General features: G+C 41.4%; 1 protein-coding gene and 1 long non-coding RNA gene across 11 annotated transcripts; one reads left to right on the top strand and one right to left on the bottom strand.

Annotated features, from left to right (window-relative positions):
• The first annotated feature begins 1,426 nt into the window (after nucleotides 1-1,426).
• On the top strand, nucleotides 1,427-15,820 carry LOC107311509 (uncharacterized). 7 transcript variants are annotated; one of them, XR_014943962.1, is made up of 4 exons: nucleotides 1,427-1,539; nucleotides 3,782-3,851; nucleotides 5,849-6,038; nucleotides 13,868-15,820. XR_014943962.1 is itself a non-coding variant. In XM_085541380.1 (4 exons), exons 1-4 carry the CDS (start codon nucleotides 1,519-1,521, stop codon nucleotides 13,993-13,995), a joined length of 426 nt encoding a protein of 141 aa, XP_085397506.1. In that variant the 5' UTR covers nucleotides 1,429-1,518; the 3' UTR covers nucleotides 13,996-15,820. The 7 variants fall into 7 exon arrangements, 1 of the variants encoding a protein (XP_085397506.1); XM_085541380.1 differs by having other exon boundaries at nucleotides 1,429-1,556; XR_014943961.1 differs by lacking the exon at nucleotides 5,849-6,038.
• LOC146761382 (uncharacterized) lies at nucleotides 15,225-18,861 on the bottom strand. Of its 4 annotated transcripts, none has more exons than XR_014943965.1 (3): nucleotides 18,756-18,861; nucleotides 17,858-17,961; nucleotides 15,225-15,251 (listed from the first exon to the last, which is right to left on the bottom strand). It is a non-coding gene; the product is annotated as an uncharacterized LOC146761382 (long non-coding RNA). The 4 variants fall into 4 exon arrangements; XR_014943964.1 differs by lacking the exon at nucleotides 15,225-15,251 and adding an exon at nucleotides 16,604-16,633; XR_014943963.1 differs by lacking the exon at nucleotides 15,225-15,251 and having other exon boundaries at nucleotides 17,779-17,961.
• Nucleotides 18,862-19,894: the final 1,033 nt, after the last annotated feature.

The raw sequence follows: 19,894 nt of genomic DNA, 5'->3' as shown, positions 1-19,894 counted from the left end.
CATCCAAGAGTTTCGGGAGCTTTAAATGTACCTGGCCTGCAGTTTTTCCAGCTGAATTAATTATCTGCACACACATGTGACACACTGCCAAAAAGACTTCTGCTTGTTATGAACTATTTGTAATCTTCCTGCAAGCTGCCAGAGCTGAATGTCAGCCGCAGCTCCCCTTTGTTCATATGCCCAGTTGGGAGATTCTGGTTCTATCCTGACTGTCCCCGAGTACTGAGTGCATGGTACAGAATGTCCTCTTTCACTGATTCCTTCTGCACAGCTGGGAGGGGCAAGGAGCCCACCCTGAAAACAAGGCTGCTGTGGTGCCCCTCTTGCTGACTGGGTTGTGTGCTTTGTGCCTTATTTCATGCAGTAGCATATAAAAGGAGTTTGTTTAACTTGCATATGCAACCAGCAGGTGCTTGTGACCATGGGGCTTGCATAATCAGTGAATGACAACATATAATCTTTAAACTTGCAGAAAGAATTGAGAATTTCTGCAAATTTCTCTCTCGTCTGGCTGCTCATTTTGATTGGTTATAGAAAAAGAAAAGGATAAAAAAGCCAGTTGTGCATAAACCCCATCTGTTCTATGCAGCAGTATGTGTGTGGTTAGGAGGAGTATTTAAAGGGACAAGTGAGCAGTGTCATTGGATAAACAGAGGAACTGAATATGGGATCAGAATCCCTTTTGATGCATGAAATGGGCTGTGATAATTGGAGATCGCTCAACACATACGTGTATACATATACTTACAAATATAATTTCTTAAATTATACTTCCATTATGCAAACTACACCTCTGCAGATGTTGCACTGAAAAGCTTCTCTATGTGCTCAGTGGAGAAAGATCTTTATTGAGCAGTGGAATTAGATGCTGAGTGTTAGGTGCTATTGTGTAACACGATGGACACATCTGTGGATGCTCCCTAAAAGCCTCTGCATTTTGTGAGGCCTGATGCAATTTTTTAGAGTTACAGAACAACCCTGGTGAAATCATACTTTTGCCACGAGAGCTGAGCTGTTCTGAGGAATGGGAAAGAAGAGACAGAAGAGGAGAGGAATCACTGAGCTCTACTTTCCACAAAATAAGGCCTTTGGAAATAAGATGGTGTCAAAATCTCTGCATTTATCATTAAGCACTTAAAAGGTCCTTTACAGTTCAGGCAAGAATGATGCTTGCCCTGGCAAGCTTATAGGTGCTAATTGAAACTTCTGTGTTTGTGTGTCAGCACAACACAGCAAAATGGAGAGCTGCAGTGGCAATAGAAATACTCTAATGTTGCTCAAGTCAAAATAAAAACTTCATCTTGTTTGGCATCATCCATGAGAAAAGGTGGATATTGCTGCAGGACAGGGAGACATTGGAAAAGAGAGGCTGGCACAGCTAAGGGGGGAGTGGCCCAGTGAGAAAAGCCTGGGTAATTAGAGAGGAGAGAAACTATGCAGGAAGCTTAGAAAGCCACGAGCTATGGGGTAAATTAAAGGAGACGGAGCAGACCGAGTAGATTTGATTGCCTGAATTACATGTGTGCAGCTGAGCAGCAGGTGAAAGGAATGAAGAGGTAGCAGTCTGAGAGGCTTTAAAGGGATCACCCGAAGGCCAGGGGGCAGGTGGAGGGTTGAGCTGTAGAGAGGAGGAAGTGAAATAAATCTGGGAAAAGTGGGGGGGGGAGGAGGGATATACATTGCTTGGAGGTAAGTATGGCTGTATGAAGGTTGTGGATAAGTGGAGGATCAGGTGGGACAAAAGTGAGAATTTGAAGCTTGATATGTGTGCTGTGGGTCAGGAGAGGGAGCAGAAGTGTTAGGAAAGGGGGTGGGGGGAGGAGGAATATCTCATAGGTGAGATAGCAAAGAATGTGAGCTTTAGTAGGCTGTTTGTTCAGTGTAACATACAAAAGGGAAGAGGGCTACTGCTGCTATTAATGCTATGTTTTGATCAGTGTACAGTATCTAATCTTGCAGAATTAAGAACTTGCTAGTAAATGGCAACACAAGTGAAATGTTCAGCTGGGAAGCTATGGTTTGGTGCAGCCAGTGTGGTGAGGCAAAGCAGGAAGAAGACCTGTGGTATGGATCAGTGTGCAATCTAACTTCTGGAAAAGCAACATTGAAAGACAAGCTTTTCAGGGACAAATGGTTTGGGGAAGCTCTGAACATGCTGAGCTTTGAACTGTTTCAGTGAATGAATGCATTCTTAAGAGATCTGAGGCTACAAACTTTCTTTTTTGCAGCACATGCTGTCACGCCCCTGGAATTCTGTTTATCGCCTCTTGCTGCAGCAACTCTGCCCCATTCATACCCACTGTCCTTTTCCACCACCCTCTGCATTCCACTTGAGTTTGCTTTGTCGCTTGGTTGAGTTCTTCACATTTCTCTACTCCCATACTACATTTTTGCTGCTGTTGAGTATGGGGTGCCCTTAAAGCTGTACTCTGTTCTCCTCCCCAGTGTGCATGGGTGAATGTTTGCCTCCTCTTTTCTGGGGACGCTTTCTCTGTGGTTGCTCTAGTGTCACCATGGAGCAACTTGTTGCCTTCTTTATCTGCTCTTTGAGATTCACTCTCCTTTCCCTTTGATACATTGTGGTTTCTGTGTGCTATAGCAAGGAAAAAGGCCTATTTCCCATCTGCTGAGACTGTCCTGAAAGATGGCAAAACTCAACATCTTAAATTCTGGAAGAGTTTGCCAGACTGGGGTGGGGGATGAGAAGGAAAGTTCCTATCTATCTGCTTATCCTGGTAAATGTCCTCTAGTCATGTTATATTTCATTTGGCTTTGAGAAATCTATTGATCAGCAATGGATTTTCTTCCCTCCTGTATTTTTAAAGGAGAGACCAACTTTGAGTGTCACTGAACTCACAGCTCTTTTCTTCACCTTCCTCCCCTCACCAAAGGCCTTTGTATAAACTGAAGTCTGCTGGGTCCTAGTGGATTGAAGGGAAATGTGTGAGTTCCAGCATCAAATCTGAGCTAAGAGGTTTCTGAGTAGGACATGTTGTGACATCTGTTCTCCGCTGAGGGCACAGTGATAGCCTGGGAGGGCCATTGGTTGTGCTGTAGCAGTGGTTTTGTGATACGGCAGTTCATGTGGTGTAGTCAATATAACATCAACTTGCAAACACCTTGATTCCTATCTTTCATTATAATTATTACTTGTATGAAACGTGTATATCTGCATGTATGTGCACTTGGCAGTGTTTCTGTGCTTTTGATTTCTAGTTTGTAGACAGCTGAACATGTCAAGAAGAACAAAATGCCAAACTGGCAATTCTGTTAATTTGCACTTCATAATATTGTGAAGTTTTATTGTGTTTTATGTTCCATTTCCCACTGCTGTTTATTCTGGACTCTCATTTCACTATATTTAAGCATGTGATGCAACAGAGAAAATATTATTGGTGAAATGCATGTCTGCTGCCACTTACCTGAGGCAGTTTTGAAGCCTGTCAAGTGCTGTTATTGGAGTTAAAAAGGTATTTCTTTTTTCTAAGCTTCTTTAAAAGTGATACTGTAATTTTCCTAATTATTCTGGAAAATGAGGGGTTAAATCCTCACATCTGTGAATCAAAACACCCATTGAAAGCTTGAATCTTCCCTCTACAGGTTCACGAAGGCCATCTTTTTCGTTCAGAAAATAACTGGTTTTATGAACTAACTGCAGTGTAAACTCATTGCTGACTTCACACTTAATTTTGCTTATGAATTACAAGAAACTGGGCACATGTAATGGTTTCCTCGATGTTTTGTGACAGCAGAATAACTGAGGCTTTTCACTTTTACACAGGGTAAATCAGTGCCTGACAATACTCAGGAAAACATCTGGAGGAGACAGGACAGTGACTCTACAGATTCAGGTAAGTGTTTGCAAAGGTCATATGCATGTAGGACTATTCGTTCTCCTGTTTCTGGCTGGATAGAGTGCCAGCTCAGAGTGAAAAGATCTGTACTACAGCCTGGGCCTTGTTCACAGCCCAGTTAATGTGAGCTTTAAAGATTAGCTTGCTGCTATATTTCATTTGTTGCTGGGTTTAGACACAGAACCTCCCTGCTACTGCTTCCTGTGCTGAAGGACATGATGGATCCTTTTTCTGTCTAGCAGCTTTTTGTTTGTTTGCTTGTTTTTTCCTTTTGTCTTCACCTCTGAAATATAACCAGGAAGATGAAGTTCAGCAGACAAATGCTCTGTGTCAAAATCAGAACAGAAACCTGTCAGTGAACAGACACTAGAACTTCATTTTATTTTGTGATTCTGGGTAAATTCAGAAGGTTTTTATGGTGTGAAAGGGGTCAAAAAGGAAGTGTAGGTACTTCAATGAATGAGTACAGAAGCCTAAGAATGTACACTATGTGTTGTTTGCTCCAAGATTACATAAGGTGGTAACCCAGCCGAGGTGGCTAAGCCAGGCACCATGCTGTTACCAGATAGTCATGCAAGATAAGGGGATCCCATTTTTAACCTCTCAATTTTGGCTTCTTGCTGAGGCAGAACAAATAAACCTCCAGATGTTGAGGCCTATCTTCAAATTTATTTTCTAATTCCCTGCTGAGATAGAAAGCATCTAACATGTTTGTTGCTTGTGCAGCCTTCTGTGAACCAAGATACCAACACCCAAGAAGCTCGGTCTCGAGCTGTGAAGCCAATTATTCTAAAAACGAAGCCTTTACTACCCTGTTTGGCTGAAGCTAACAAACTTGAAATTCAGCTATTCCTTTGAAAAGAATGGTCTTCTAATTGGTGTCGAGGCTTAAATATTTGGGCTTGTTTATTTCTCCTACTTCCCTAAATTATGTTTCAGAAACACTCCTGTTATTACAGTCTATTAAATCAGACTTATCAAAAAGGAAACATTTATTGATATCTTGAGAGATGTGTGTCTAATTAAGGTTGTGTTACTGCGCATATTTTATATAAAAGTAAATGCTTCTTGCAATTTGACTTTAATCAGGTTTGAAGGGCTTTAATAACTGCTTACTTTTTTTTTTTTTTTTTTTTAAATGTTCCCTGGGCTAAAGGAAGAAATACACTTTTAGTTTGTGAAGTTGCATAATTTATCATCACCTGAAGGAATCCTGACTCAAATTGTAGTTTGTATCCTATACATTTATTCCCCCAAATGTTGGCAGCTGGTACTATACAGACATTTAGAATGGAGGCTCTGGGGAGCCCAGGGGAAGTCAGAAGTGTTTGTGGACTCTAGATCTGAAGTATGATGGGATTGGTTAAAAGACTCAAATGTCAAAATCACCTATTTTACTTAGGACTATAATTACTAGAAAGGAAAAAGATTTACAAGTTTCCAAATTCCTGGTTTAAAGCTTCTAACTTATCACTGTGGCTGATGGTGGTGTTGTGTAGGCTCCCTGTTTGTGCAGTTATTGTCCTTCACCAGTTTTGTTACTGCCTTTCTAGCTTCATTTACAATTACCATTGTTGCAAGGAAATTCAGTTTCAAGTATGCAGTCATTAAATCTCCCATCCTGTGTTTAGGTTCTGTTTTCCTTGTGCTGTCCCTCAGCTTGGCAGTTAACTTCATCCTTCGTAGATTTTTTTTTTCCATGCAATAATTTAAATAATATACTATGCAACTGATCTTAAAAGATAACTTGAGAGTGGCAGATACTAGCTACAATTTTTTTTGTTGTAAAACAGTCAGTTTTGAGTGATGTGTCATATATACCTACATGAAAGCATGCCCAGCTTTTTCAGGACAGTCAAGTTTATCAAATTAATTGTTTCTGTCAGAAAGCTGTGTAATAGATTATCTGAGTTCTACTGACAGAGGAACATGGTAACATAGGCTGTGCAAAAGAGCCCTGTTTTAGTACATACTGTTTTATGCTTGTATCACAGAATCTAATAATGGCCTGGATTGGAAGGGACCTCAAAGCCCACCCAGATCCACTCCCCTGCTGTGGGCAGAGCAGCCACCTACCAGCTCAGGCTGCCCAGGGCCCCACCAAGTCTGGCCTTGAACACCTTCAGAGATATGACATCCACAGTTTCTCTGAGCAGCATGTTCCAGTGCTTCACCACCCACTGGGTAAAGAATTTTTTCCTAACATCTAACCTAAATTTCCCCTCTTTTAGTTTAAAGCCATTTGTGTCACTACTTGTGTGGGAGCTAAAGAATTTATTTCTTTCATCAGACTCCTTAAAATTTGAGTGTTTTCTCACTTTTCTCATTAAACTGTATAGTAACTTCTATTTGAAGTTCTGATACTGTAGTTGTTCCCAAATAACACAGAGATTTTCATTTCTTCCTTTATTGTTTCTGGTTTGAAAAATAAATAATAACAAAGAAAATCAAGTAGACATAGCAGATAACAAGAAAAGAAAGAAGTTATTCCCCGCTAATGGAGGATCTGGGGATAAAATAATCCCATGCTTGTTCGGACTCACAAGTCCATGCTAAGAAATTCAGCAGCATCCGGGGGGTGTGTCCAGGTGTGTGTGTGTTCAACTGCTGGAGCAGCCTGGGATCAGCTTTCCCCTCAACACCAACTAGCACTTTGCTGAAGGCTCACCAGGCATTGCTTGGTAGTGCCCACCACTGTACTGGATGAAAGCTCAAGTGGGAAAATAGCCTTACTGTTGCACTTGGATCCTTCTTTTGTTTGCCTCATGTATTGGACTATATGCAGCCAGAAAGTCCACGCTAAAAGCTGATGTGGAATACAGATACCTTTTGTCTCACTCCAGTGCCTCGTAAGACATTGTTATTAAAATCACCCTGGTAAAATGAGTGTCCAAAAACAAAGCAAAAAAAGCCTTCAAATAAGCAGCACAATTAAGATACTACTTTGGTTTTCACATTTGAGGATGGTTCTAATTTTTTTGTGAAAGCCTGAGATTAGACAAATTAAAGGAAGCGAAAGAACTGATTCAGAAATCCTTTCTGAAAAGATCCCAAATTAGATCATGTAATTAGTACGTGAGCATTATAAGCATTGACATTTGGTGGAAATACATTTATGCAAACAAATTCGGTTCACATGGTTTAGGAACACTGAATGATCTTTAGAAAGGAATGATGATTTAGGTTTATGTAAGTTTTTGTCAGATTTAATTCTGGATATTCAATAGCTCTTAAAACAAGATTTCTCACTGGTTACTGTAGGATATCCCTAATGGGAAAACTATTAATGGTAATTGTTTAAAAATGGCAGAAAAAGAATGCTAGTAAATGACTGTTTTGATGTAAGGAATGTATGCTGCTGAAGAAACAGGGCAGATCCCATAATTAGTTTGTTCTGCATTTTTCCTTGCATAACCTTCCATGTTTTGCCAGCAGTTTCTTTTGTCTTTCCAATACCGTTTTGTATTCATAAAGCTTGCAGATTCTGCTGGCAAAAATAACAGGTAAGAAAACAGTTATAAACAGAAGCCTGTTCTTCTGCCCCTGCCCCCTTCCTATGGAGAAACAGGAAAAAGCGGGGTGAGAAGAACACTCCTCGGAGAGAAAAACTCTTCCAAATTTACTTTAATTTTGCTAAGTGGGCACCGTTGTTATTGAAAGCTGCTTGCCTAGAAGAACAACTGCTCTTGAGAACTCTTGAGAGCATGTGAAGAAATCTGGAGTTGATTTGTGTAAGCGGGAGGAACAATCTGTTTCGCTTCACCAGCATCATGCAGTTTCGGTGTTACAACATTCACTTGTTAGAGGAGCTCTGTACAAAAGCTAATGTTTCTTCATGGCTAGAGGTGGGCTGAGGTTCCTTCGTCAATTAATTTCTAAACGTTGGGTGTCTGAAGAACACTTCTGGAAACCAGATTTGCAGGAGGTCAGTGCTATGCCTGTGAGTGTGAACTACAATCTGAACATTGTATACCACTTGAAAATGGGGGAGGGGGAACCCATATCACCTATTTTAATTTAAGAAAACTTGTAGGCCTGCTATGATCAGATGATGAACAAACCTGCCCATCTCTCTCTCTTTTTTTTTTTTTTTAATGAGAGAATACTTTCAGAGAAACTTGTATAAGTACATATTAAGCATCTAAATGCTTGGCTAGCTGTGGATTCAGCTCTTTGGGCTGCGTATCTGCTAGCAGCTGTGGGTGCATTCATCAGTAATTTACTCATTTGTGTATAGAAAAAAATTGACAACTTGTTTTATACACTATACCATAGGCTCTTTGTTTAGACACTACAGAGGAATACCATAAGGATGCATCTCAAACTCAAACATCACAAACATCCCATCAACGGAAACCTTTCAGTTCAGTGTCATCCATGGAGGTAACGCCTTCTGATCTTTGGCATAATTCTGCTAGATTAATATAGAAACATCTAGACTGGTGAAGTTGCTGATTGTATGTTGAGTGTTACGGTTCAGTTATACTAAATATTTTGTGGGGGAATAAAAAAAAGGTAAGTTTATGCAGGAATATATTTGGAAAAGTCCTGGTGTAAAAATTAAGCAGATCCAAGAAAGAACTTCCTTGAAAACATGACTGTACCCCGCTGCCTGCAGATAAAATGCAGCAATACTGGAGTCAGCCTTAGGGAAAAGGGACATCACTCAAAATGAGTGTTTGTCATGATTGATAAATGTTTAGCAACCTGAAACTTTGGTGTTTTTTTGTTTTCCATTCTTGGATACATACATATGTACAAAATAGAGTAGAAAATAAATAGGAGTGTAAAGCAAGTTCTCTAGACGGCAAACAATTAACGGAAGGTTTTTACTGTTGTAAATTGTAACCAGCCTGGTAATGCTGATTTGGTCCCTGGAAACAATCAATTCCACTCTTTTTCCCCCCTCTACCCCCCCCCCCCCCCTGTAAAAAATCAGGATTTTGCATTGAGACCAGAATTCTGAATCTGCTGTAGGATCCTCTGATTCAGAGAAGTGAGGAATGCATTCTATCCTGGTTTACTCTTGAAGGAAAACTTAAGAGGAAAGAAGGCCTTGCCTTTAAGAACCCATTACAATTGTTACTGGTTTACTTGCATAATTGCTTTTGCACATCTTCATCTTCTGGAAGCAGAGGTTAGTCCAATAGGTTATAAAACTGTGGATGCAAATGAGTTTCAGAGGAAGAAAGCAGGTAACTAGTTTGTCCTGTGTGTTATATGAAGAATGTGAACTAGCTAACACGTAGGCCTGAAGTCCTGTTGGTCTAGACAAGACTTTCTGGCTCCTCACATCAGCCTCTTTCTAAATAAATTCCTGAGGGAGAGGCTTGTCTTCAGTGTCATTCTGACAGACTGAGGTTTGACTGATGGAAATAGCTGTATAATATCTAGCTTGGGCTGAAATTCTTTCTGAATTCTTCATTTTCCAGTGAAGAACTGTTTCAGTCACTTGTTGGGTATCACAGACAAAGTTGTCAATAATAGCAAAGGCAGTGATTGAAGCTCACATAAGCAGCTTCAGAATGAGATATGGATAGCTTTATTGGATTTAATTACATGCAAAACTGAACAACTCTGATATATGAAATACAGCAAAAGCAGGAATATATTTATTAGGGCAATGTTTTATGAAATCCAGGCATATTATAATAGCTGCTCCAAAAGTAATGCCTCCCGGTTTATTATGTTGGTGGTATGGCAGTAGAGGTTGAACCTTCCTGGCAACACTGTTAGGTTTTGTTATTGTGTGACAGATGGCAGCAGAAGGGCAATCTGATAAAAACCGTGTATGCAGTGGAAGCTCCCATGAAGCAAAGGCGTAGAACTGAATTCCTCCATGTAGAAGGAATGGCACCCGTTGACATTCATTAATGCTTGCTGAATGTTTACAGAGACCAAACAGTGGCTGTGAGCACAGTGAGGTGTTTCAGCCCTGTGAGGTGTTGTGTTTCAGCAGTGTCAACAGTGATGTGAGAGACAAGTCACATTCCGGACAGCCATGCAGAGTTTTAGAAGTGTGGCATGCAAGCTCTTGTTCACTGGTGATGAAAATCCACAGCTAATGGTTGAGACTATGCTGAAAAATAGCATTTTGTAGCTGAGACTTTGCTCTGTCGCAGTGTTACTGTGCTCTTTGCATCTGTTGTATTTGCCACAGAAGTAAATAGGAGGCATTGCTTTTGAAGCGGCCTATGTATAAATACAAAAAGCATAACCTAGACAGTGAAATACTATTGCTGAGAGTTAACATTCTGCAATTGCTTCAGTAAGTTTTAAACGACAGCATGAAAGCACACTTCAACATCTTGTGTTCTGGTTGACAATTATGAAAGAAAACTACAGAATTCCTGTCCCACTTCTATAAGCAGGGCCTGGTCTACCACAGCTGAGTGGGCATCTGAAGGGGAAAAAAGGGAGCACAAAGTAGAGATGATTAAGGGTTAAAAAGATGAGTCATCTTGACAATGTGGTATTAAGAGAATTACATTCATATTTCAGTGCTTTAATGCACTATTATTTTTTTTTCCATCTAAGAATAACTCTCCAATTTACAATTTTGAGCTCCCTATAATGAAAACATATAATGAAAACAAATTCATATTCTAACATCTTGCTATAATCTCAGGGTAGTCTGGTACTTAATTAAAGAAAATAAGTATACAGTTTAGTTTCTGGGAAACTCCTCAATCTCACAACACCTAAAGCTCCTAAATAATCCTATTAATCAAAACAAGAGCAGAAATTTTCATGTAATCGTTTGACTTGTAACTCTACTTACTTACCTGTATCGTGTTTAAAAAACAAACAAACAAAAAACCAATGCAAAAAGCATGTTGATGTTGAAGAAAACTGTACAGTACTGAAGCTTTGCCTTTTTCATTACTGGAGACACAAATCCAGTTAAGACTTTTTCAAGAAGCTTTCATTTTTCAATTAACGTGTTTTATTTCAAATTTATTCTCTGTTGAAATGAGTTACATTTGCAGCTGAGGAAAGCAAAGATGAAACTTTGTTCTTTTCTTTTGTGCTCAGCTGTACAATTTATTTTTTCTCCTGGCAACAGATTTTAAATCTTTGCCTTTATTTTATTTTTCATGGGAACTGTTTAGTAAGTGCTGACATTACAGCTGACAACGCTTTGTGTGTTTCTTCCTTTTGCCTGGTTTCTGTGTCTGTGTGTGCAGGCATGCATTCATTAACGTAATTCCTCAACATTCAACAAGAGTGTATCATAAACCAGAGGAAAAAAGCTCATAAATATTTAGATCCTTGCCTACCTTCCAAAACTAAAGTGAAAAAGAGTATTTAGTGAGGACTGTGAGGACTTGGTTTGAGTTAATCTGCATATGAAGTGAAAGAGGGTACAAAAGGATGAAAAGGTGGTGGAAACGAGCATACAAACCCTGTAGTCTCCAGGGGGCCATTCGTCTTGTTCTTGTCAATACAATCTCAGTCCTAGGGCTTGGCTGTTTTTCGCGCATGACCCAACAGGCTGGCTTAGCTAAGGCAACGTTTCAAAGGATGTGTGTGCTTTCCTCTTAATTTCGTTCAGTCATGTAATTTTTCCAAAGGAGAGCAAAATTCTTCGTGTTTCAGAAGAATCTAGACAGACTTCTCCAAATGCATCTCTACTTGTTTGTCCCTCACACTGCCGTATGAACCTCCCCTTTTTGGTACAGTGACAGGTAGGTTGTGTGAAAAGCCATTCTAGGCAATGTGATAATTAATGAGAAATAGAAAGGTCACATTCTAGCTTAAAGCATGCTATATCCATTTGCGTATACAGTCACGCTGTTATACAATTTGGACTTAATGCTATGTATATTTATACATAAAATTCCACTAGCAAATAGCATTGCTAATAATAATAATCAAAATTACAGATATAAATATTATTATAATAGAATGCCAATAAAACTTGCTATTTCATTTTTGTAACTGTACAGAGTCACCCACTTAGGCTGGAAGGCACCTCTTGAGATCTAGTCCAACTCCGCATAGGGAATTCTGCAATTATTTTAGATGCTTTTTAATTTAATTTCTCCATGAACTGAGATCAAATGGATTTTGAAGGATTGTATCACTACATACAGTCGCTGACAGTTTGCAACTGTTTTGCTTAGATGCCTTTTTCAGCCGAAATGATACAAGGGCCACTAAAGTCTGCAATAAGACATGAATAATGACTTCACACAAAACAAAATTCTCAGTCATAAAAAGCTAAACGACAGCAGGTTTTCTTGGCTATTTAAAATATAAAATAAGTACATTTTTCTTCAGTTTCCACATTTATTATCTGAAGACAAAACACAAAATTTACATCAATACTGCATGCAAAATTGGTCTTTTAAATTGTAACTTATTGGTAACGTTCACTTATTATATTACTAACCTACTATTTTGTACTTTTGATAATTGGTTATCAAATTAATCTTTGTAATTCAGTCTCTTAATTAAATTAAGCTTCTTGGTTTCTTTAATGGTTTTTAATAGACCTCCTGAGAACCCGACTGCTGGAGCAACATAGCAAACATGTTAACAGAACATCTCAAGCGTAAGCCTGAGTGTACACTGACAGAACTGCCTTTACTAATCGCCTGTTGTCAGTCTGACACAGAGCTCCACCTACTTGAACAGACATCTAATAAGGCACCAAGATCTATCTGTAGCCAGAGGGATGAAACTTAGTTCACCTCTAACCTGTAAGACAGGTGTGCACAAACTCTGAAAGGGTAAAAAAAGATCAATCATACCTCTAATGAAAATCTGATGGATGACTATAAACAGTATACGTGGGAGACAAACCAAAGTAGAGATGTATAGATTTGAACTGATTTGCTAAAGGAAAAACATTCTCTGGTATGAACTTTGGCCATTCTATCAATTGTTTCATGGCTTTTGAAAAGTAGAAAATATCTGGAAATGGAGAAACATTTTAAGTCCAGTAGTGCTGCTTCATCACCTCTAAAAGAGATGTGGTTTGCAGGCTTTTTCAGTAACAGAGACTTTCCAGACTATTCTAGAGTGGGCAGAAAGAAAGCTGCCTATTTTGGCATACCTAATACATGGTTTCATGCTGACTTTCTTTAATCAAAATGAAATCATAAAAGCTCAAGGGAACTTCTCCTTGTCTTTCCTCAGGTAACATTTTCTTTATAGATGCTGCCACAACCTGTTTTTAAGCATACTGCACGACATACTAAATGTTTGTTGATGCGTAACAAAATGGTATTGTAATGTAAACTGAATAGTGGAGTATGCTCTGTGGGATTCTTCTGCATTTCTCCGTCCCTTAAGCTGTGGGGGAAGCAGTTCTTCATTAATGTCAGGATGCCAAAGCGAGGACTAAAAGCCCAAGGGAGAGAGCTATCACACGTCCAGTAAAAACAAAAACCTGTAATCACTATAACAACCTTTACATAATCAAAGTATGAAGGAAACACTCAAAAAGTGAAAACTCTGTGAAACCTCCAGATACATATTTTAACAAATACAATACCATAAAAGATAATGTTAGCGCTTAGTGATCATCTTTATTTACAAACTGTAAATAAATTCCATCACATAAAAGTACCTATCTGAGAAAGCAGCCTTGACATCTGTAAGTTACAAGAAAAGTCATCATGTATGTATGTGGAAGCTTCTCATGTTCAGGATGAATGGGAACGTCTATGCTCATGAATTAGACCTGTGTGAAGGTAAACTGAGATTATTAGAATGGTAAAACAATTTCCAAATACCTCAAATTAATCTGCAATAACTTTTTGAAATCAGATTACTCAATTTTGCCCTTATGCTATTAGTGGACTTCACACAGTAATTCCATGCACCACCCCAACTCTCTGGCCTATCCAACACGATAACTGACTTCTCAAAGCCAGAACTAGGGAATGGCTGCATTACTTTCAATAGAGTAATTTAGTTCTTGTCAGAATCCTGAACCCAAACTGCTGCTCAAGCTATCCTGAGAGCAAAAATAACTAATAAAAAATGTTTCTGTATGTTTACAGCGAGATTCAGATGCCTGTGCAAGAACTTGCAGCAGCTGTTCTGGATGTCCTCAAGATGTAAGAAGCTCCCAGAGAAGGCTGATGTGATACAGGATGAAAGAAAACTGACCTTCTGGAGATTTGATTAGGCACCAAGCAGGACAACATGAAGCAAGTGAATCCTAACCTTTCTCTTAATAAAAAAATACTGTAACTCAGCATTAATAATGAGATACAGCACTAGCTAAACAAGATCAAATGATCTTGTGTGAAGCAATTATACCTCAAAATCAGCTCCAGTGACACTCAAACTGGGACTTATAATACACCAGTCTACAATTGTAGAAAAAAGCCTTGGGATGCTTTTGGGATCCCAGGTAAATAATAAAGATTTAATAAATAGCAAAGATTTGGGATATATGAAAGATTTAGTGGAAAAAAAGATTCTGATCTGTCCAATTAGTTTGATTATATTTTATCAGAAAGCTCAGCCAATACAAATGATTCTTGTTCATTACCAGCCAGTTTAAAATGCAGTGTTTCACTGTAATTCATGTAGATGTTTTCTGTCCAGTTAAATATAAGATCCTTGGGTAAATACTGCTACTTTTTGTGTACTGAATGTAAAGAAGCATAAGCAACTCCAGCAATGCTTTGGTACAAGTCAATATACACATATGTTCGCATTTCAGACATTGAAAGGAAAAATTAATTCTTTTTTACCAGTTATGTTTTAAGCTCTACTTGCTTTTAGTAGTAATTCAGATGAATTTAAATCAATTTACAAAGTTAAGGCTGAAAGCATTTCATTTATATTCAATAATAACCAACATAATATGGCGTTTTACCAAAACATGGGACGCCTCAAAAACAGAAGACTTTTTTGGTTTCTTGTTGACAGAACTGACAGCTCTTTGCTACTGCTGTTGCCAAAATAAATATGCTAATTTACTTTTTAATTCTATAGCAAGTGTGAAAATACTCCACTGTGAAAAATAAAAATACTTTTTCATTATGTATCTTAAACGGAAATGTCTTTGAACATTGTATTTTTAGTTATACATTGAGAGTAAAAAAACTGCTGGTGGCATTATTTTTAAGTAGCTGATTTCATCACTTAATTAAACGCAGAACAGTATTCTGGATAGGTTTAATAACTAATGTAAATCAGATGATAAAAATGGCATGTATGAAACAAGTAATGGCTACTAAGACATCTTAATATTCTCAATTTCTATATAACTTACTATTGTAATCTTAACTTGAGCATGTGTTAACTGGGCAGACATATTCAGCAATGGTCTTCTCAGGGCCTCCACGGAGTTAGGCAGCACATAATCACCACTGCTCTCACTTCTGTAATCCATGGCGCAGGCAGGCTACGTGTTGTTTTCAAATAGGAGTTCTCCAGAAGAGAGAAACCAGAAGCCATTTGAAGTTCTCCTGTACTGAAACCTATGGTTGCATAGCTACTGTAGGACTTCTGTGGCTTTACAGATGGAAATCAGAATACCTGCCACTCTGACTAAACCTATAGGACTGCAGATGGGACTGGAAAGATTAGAAGTGCACATGCTGTATTTCAAGAGACTCTTAGACTTCTTCTAATGAGCAAGTAAGAATACTGATTACCCAAACAACAACATGTGCAAAACAATGCATGTGTTTGCATGTTAGAAGACAGAGGGAAGTTTATGAGGTTAGAGGTAAAAAAAAAAACAACTTTTTAATTGTGCATGACTCAAATATATTCTGTGAAAACTGTATTTTTCCCTGTGGCTTTTAAATCTAAGTGCTGCTAAGAACAAGAAACTAGGTAGGTAAATTTTATGTTCAATATATCTCAGTTTTGTCTTCTTTAACTAACTGTTGGTTATATTTTTTTCTATTCTTTATGAGATTTCTTTCTTTTCCTCCTTCTTCTTGTTTTCTGCCTTTCTTAGCACTATTACAGTAAAAGTGGCATATGAGAAACATCCTTCTCATCTTGTCTCCTTAATTCCAACCGGGAAGATAATGGGTTAGTGTACCATTCTTAAGACAACTGTTATGCAGCTTGGAGTACCTTCAGTATGGGGAGATACAAGAAAAGGATCCTACCTAACCAAGGTGTGCTTAACATCTCTACCTTCCACTCTACAGCAAATGCTCAGTGCTGACTGTGAACACAAATAAGGTGCAGAGATTACCCAAAATGTGTTCTGATTCAATTTACTGAGCTTAACAGCTGAAATTTGTGCTAGGCTTTAAAATGAAGTCAGAGCATCTTTTCCAGTCTGCTGTGTCAGGAAAACATTCAAACTGGAATGAAGCATCCAATTCCATAGACAGTTACGCCTGACACAGAGAGTAGACAGGTTAAGTTTTTAGCATGAACAACTAAAGAACTTGAAGTGGTCATTGGAAAAAACTCATATGTGCTCTACTATTATCTAACTGTTCAAAAAGTTAGCTGTCAGTTTGGCTTAATGTCAAAGGAAATAGCTTTTCAGCACTTGTCACGGCATCACAGAACCTGAATATTGTTGATGTTCTTGATATTTTCAGTCTGGCTCTAAACATTACTCTGTTCGTATTTTAGTCACCTTGGAGAGATGAATGAATTTCAGATGTTCAGCTGGTAGTGGCCACATCTGCTGCATCATAGGTACAGCTGCTACCGCCTTGTACACTGTGAATGAATTGACAACAGTCCTGGAGTAGTATTTTTCCTTGGATGACTGTAATGGGTAAGGGAAGAACTGCTTCCTTTCCTGAAGGAGGGCAACATGGCACGTTGGTGTCTTCCTGTTATAGAAAGCATTTCAGAAAGCTGATGCCATCCAACTGTATGTGCCTATGACTAAGTCAACAGAGATGCTTTAAAGAATGTTTCCCAGTAGTCATCAACCTTCAGCACTCCTACTTCCCAAGCTGCTATCAGATAGGAACACTATAGCAGTAATTGAATTTGCTTTTTATGATCGGTGCGAGGCCTTTACTGCCATAGACAGACTGCTGCTGGCATTATCATATTTTTTTCTTATTTCAAGATTAGATTAATGCAATAAAACTTCACCTTTAAAAAATAAGCTGCTGGAGAATACTACAGTTTATATGACACAAGAAAGGCTACCTAGATAAAACGCAGGAGTTAAAGATAAGGACTTCTGTTGGTGTTCCGACAGAAACTAATGGGTTATGTAGTTACCTGAAGAAACTTGACAAGCCATAGGACCTGTTTAATGTCCAACAAAAAACTAAAGGAACAAAAAAGATGCCCGCCCCCACCAATACTACACCATCTCCCTCCCAACCCACAATCCCTGTTTACCCAGCCCTGCCCCCTCTATATTTCTTCTCCCCCTGGGAAAACTCCAAAGTTCAATCCAAAGCAGGAGTATTTCTGCTGTGTCTGTAGATTAGGTTGCAGGCAGGCCAGTCTTTTTGGGAGTTATACCTTCACGTAGCTCTTGAAGCAGAACTAATTCAACCTTCGCTCCCATGCATTCCCCTTTCCTGGAAGTGCAGGAAGGTGGAAGAACACAGAACACAAGGTATGCAGACAGGCTTTTATGTAGATTTTCTGTTTTTGCAGAATACTTGATGAAGAAAGATGTCATACTGATCTACTTATTTAAAACTAATGGCGCGATGTCTACGTTTTGTCACAGCATTCGGCTTCTCCAAGGGCATTTTTCCAATGATTTAAACTCAGTCTCGAGGCACTCGTGACAAAATAAAAGATGAGAGGTTTTCCCTAAGTCATTTATCCTTAATTACGCAGGCAGCCTCAGCACGTAGCTCTGCCTCCATTTTTGTACCGTTCAGATTAGAAAAACAATTCAGATTAACGCGTGGCAAAGCAGAGCTTGAATTTGCATTGAAATGCATGAGTGATTCCAGTAACTGCTGGTGTGCAACATCTTGTTCACCAGTAAATAAATGGAAAATAGCTTAGTAGAAGATTTATTGTTCTCAGTAGGCAAGACAACAGATAGTTATTGCACATCTGATGTTGGTGTTTCTTACCTTATATTGTGTACTTGCTTCACCTGCTCATATCCAAACAGTGGAAGCACTTTATGTGCAGGAAGCAATAATGAAGCAGCATGGGAGCAGCTGTACCGAATCTTCTGAAAAAAATAAAAAATCTCCATATGCTATTTTTACTGTGAGAACTGGTAGTCCAGAATTATTATTCTGACATTATCTAAGCTCATCTAATTGTAAGATGCAGCCTGACACTGATGGCCTCAATCAGGTCAGAGCAGTTCTCCCACTCGCTGCTCAAAAACTAGCAGATAAATAAATGGTAACAATAACGCACCACCCTTCAGGCTGATCACAGAATTGTAGGGGTTGGAAGGGACCTCTAGAGATCATCGAGTCCAACCCCCCTGCCAAAGCAGGCTCCCTACACCACGTCATACAGGTAGGAGTCCAGTTGGGTCTTGAATATCTCCAGAGAAGGAGACTCCACAACCCCCCTGGGCAGCCTGTTACAGAAAAGGACGGCAGTCTGGTTTGGCATGTAAGGTTTGGTATTGCTCATCATGCTTCTAGAACAAGAGAGGAATGGAACAAATACAGCCTTGTTACTGAATAGCAGCAGCACCGTGTCATCATCCATAGCCACGCTGCAGGGTGCTCCGGACATGCAACACAGGGACCAGCAACACACGTCTGAAGAAACCAAAGCAAAACAGCCTGCAAAGTCGCTACTCTCTTTCATAATAAAGATGATTTTAAAAAAATAAATAAATGATGGAAGCAATGAGGCTTATCTTACATAAACCATTACATTTTACTTCACATAAACCAAACGGAAGCGAAATACAAATCATTGTGTCTATCTCAGATAATGAGTTATCGGAGATGGCCGCGGTCCCTTTCCCCGAGGCGGAGCCCCCCGTACCTCACCCCGTACCTCACCCCGCACCTCATCCCACGCCGCTCCCGCTCCAGCCGCGCTGCCGCTTTAAGGATTATTACAACCCGCTCCTCTCTCCGCTCGCACCGCCCCTCTCCCCCCACTCCTCCTCCACGGCGGCGCATGCTCGGCGCTGCCGACCGCCTCCCTCCCTCGGCGGCTCCGTGTGCTCCTCTCACCGCGCGAGACGCTCGGCGCTGGGGCTCTCCCCGCCCCCGTCCCCTCCCGGCAGCGCAGCGGGCGCAGCGCCTCGACTTTGTTTGGCAGCTCCGGGTGCGCGCAGCCTCCGAGCGGGTGTGTCGGAGGGAGCCCCGCCCCCCGGCCCCGCCGTGCGCGGGCAGCCGGCAGCCGGCAGCGGTTGGCTCCGCCAAGCGGCGCTGCTGCCGCCGCGTAACGGCCGCCCCGCCCGGCGTCCCGCCCCCGGCATGTCCCCGCCCCCGCGGGCCCTGCCCCCTCCCCTCCTCCTGCCGCCGCTGCCGCTGCTGCCAGCGCAGCCTGAACTGAAGCGAACTCCAGAGCGAACTGAGGAGAAGTGAGGAGGCGGCGGCGGGGCTGACGCTCACAGCCACAGGCGGCGGCGGCGGCGGCGGCGGCAGCGGGAGGGCGGGCGGGCGGGCGGCAGGCGGCAGGCGCAGAGGAGGACGCGCCCGGCGCAGCGCGGCGGCGACAACAGCGGCACCGGCGGAGAGAGCCCGGCGGCGGCGGCGGCTCCTTGGCAGCGCCAGCGCCCGCCCGCCCCGCTCGTCCCCTCCCCGCCTCCCTCCCTCCCTTCCCCCGCCGCGGAGCGGAGCCGGGCTCGGCGCGGGAGGAGCGGCGGCGGCAGCAGGAGCGGGGACGCGGCCGGGACCGCACCGGCCGAGGGCGCGCGGAGCGGGGGAGCGGCGGCCCCGAGAGGCGGCGGCGGCGGCGGCGAAGACTCCGCGCGGCCGGGGCGGAGGGCGCGCCCGCAGCGGGGTCTCTCCGACTTTGCTTTTTTTCTCCTCGTTCCCCGCCGGCCCCTCGGACTCGGGAGCGCGGCGCTCGCGGCTCGGAATCCTCCTCCTCCTCCTCCTCCTCCTTCCTCGGGGAGCTCCCTCCCCGCCCCGCCCCTCCCCCGCCGGCCCGCCCGATCCCGCCGGGCGCCCCGTGTCGCCGTC

This window comes from Coturnix japonica, chromosome 3 (genome assembly GCF_054131305.1).
Source record: "Coturnix japonica strain WE chromosome 3, WE-NBRP24, whole genome shotgun sequence".
NCBI lineage: Eukaryota > Metazoa > Chordata > Aves > Galliformes > Phasianidae > Coturnix > Coturnix japonica.
The sequence above is the reverse complement of the archived record's forward strand: the minus strand, read 5'-3'. Positions and strand labels throughout refer to the sequence as shown.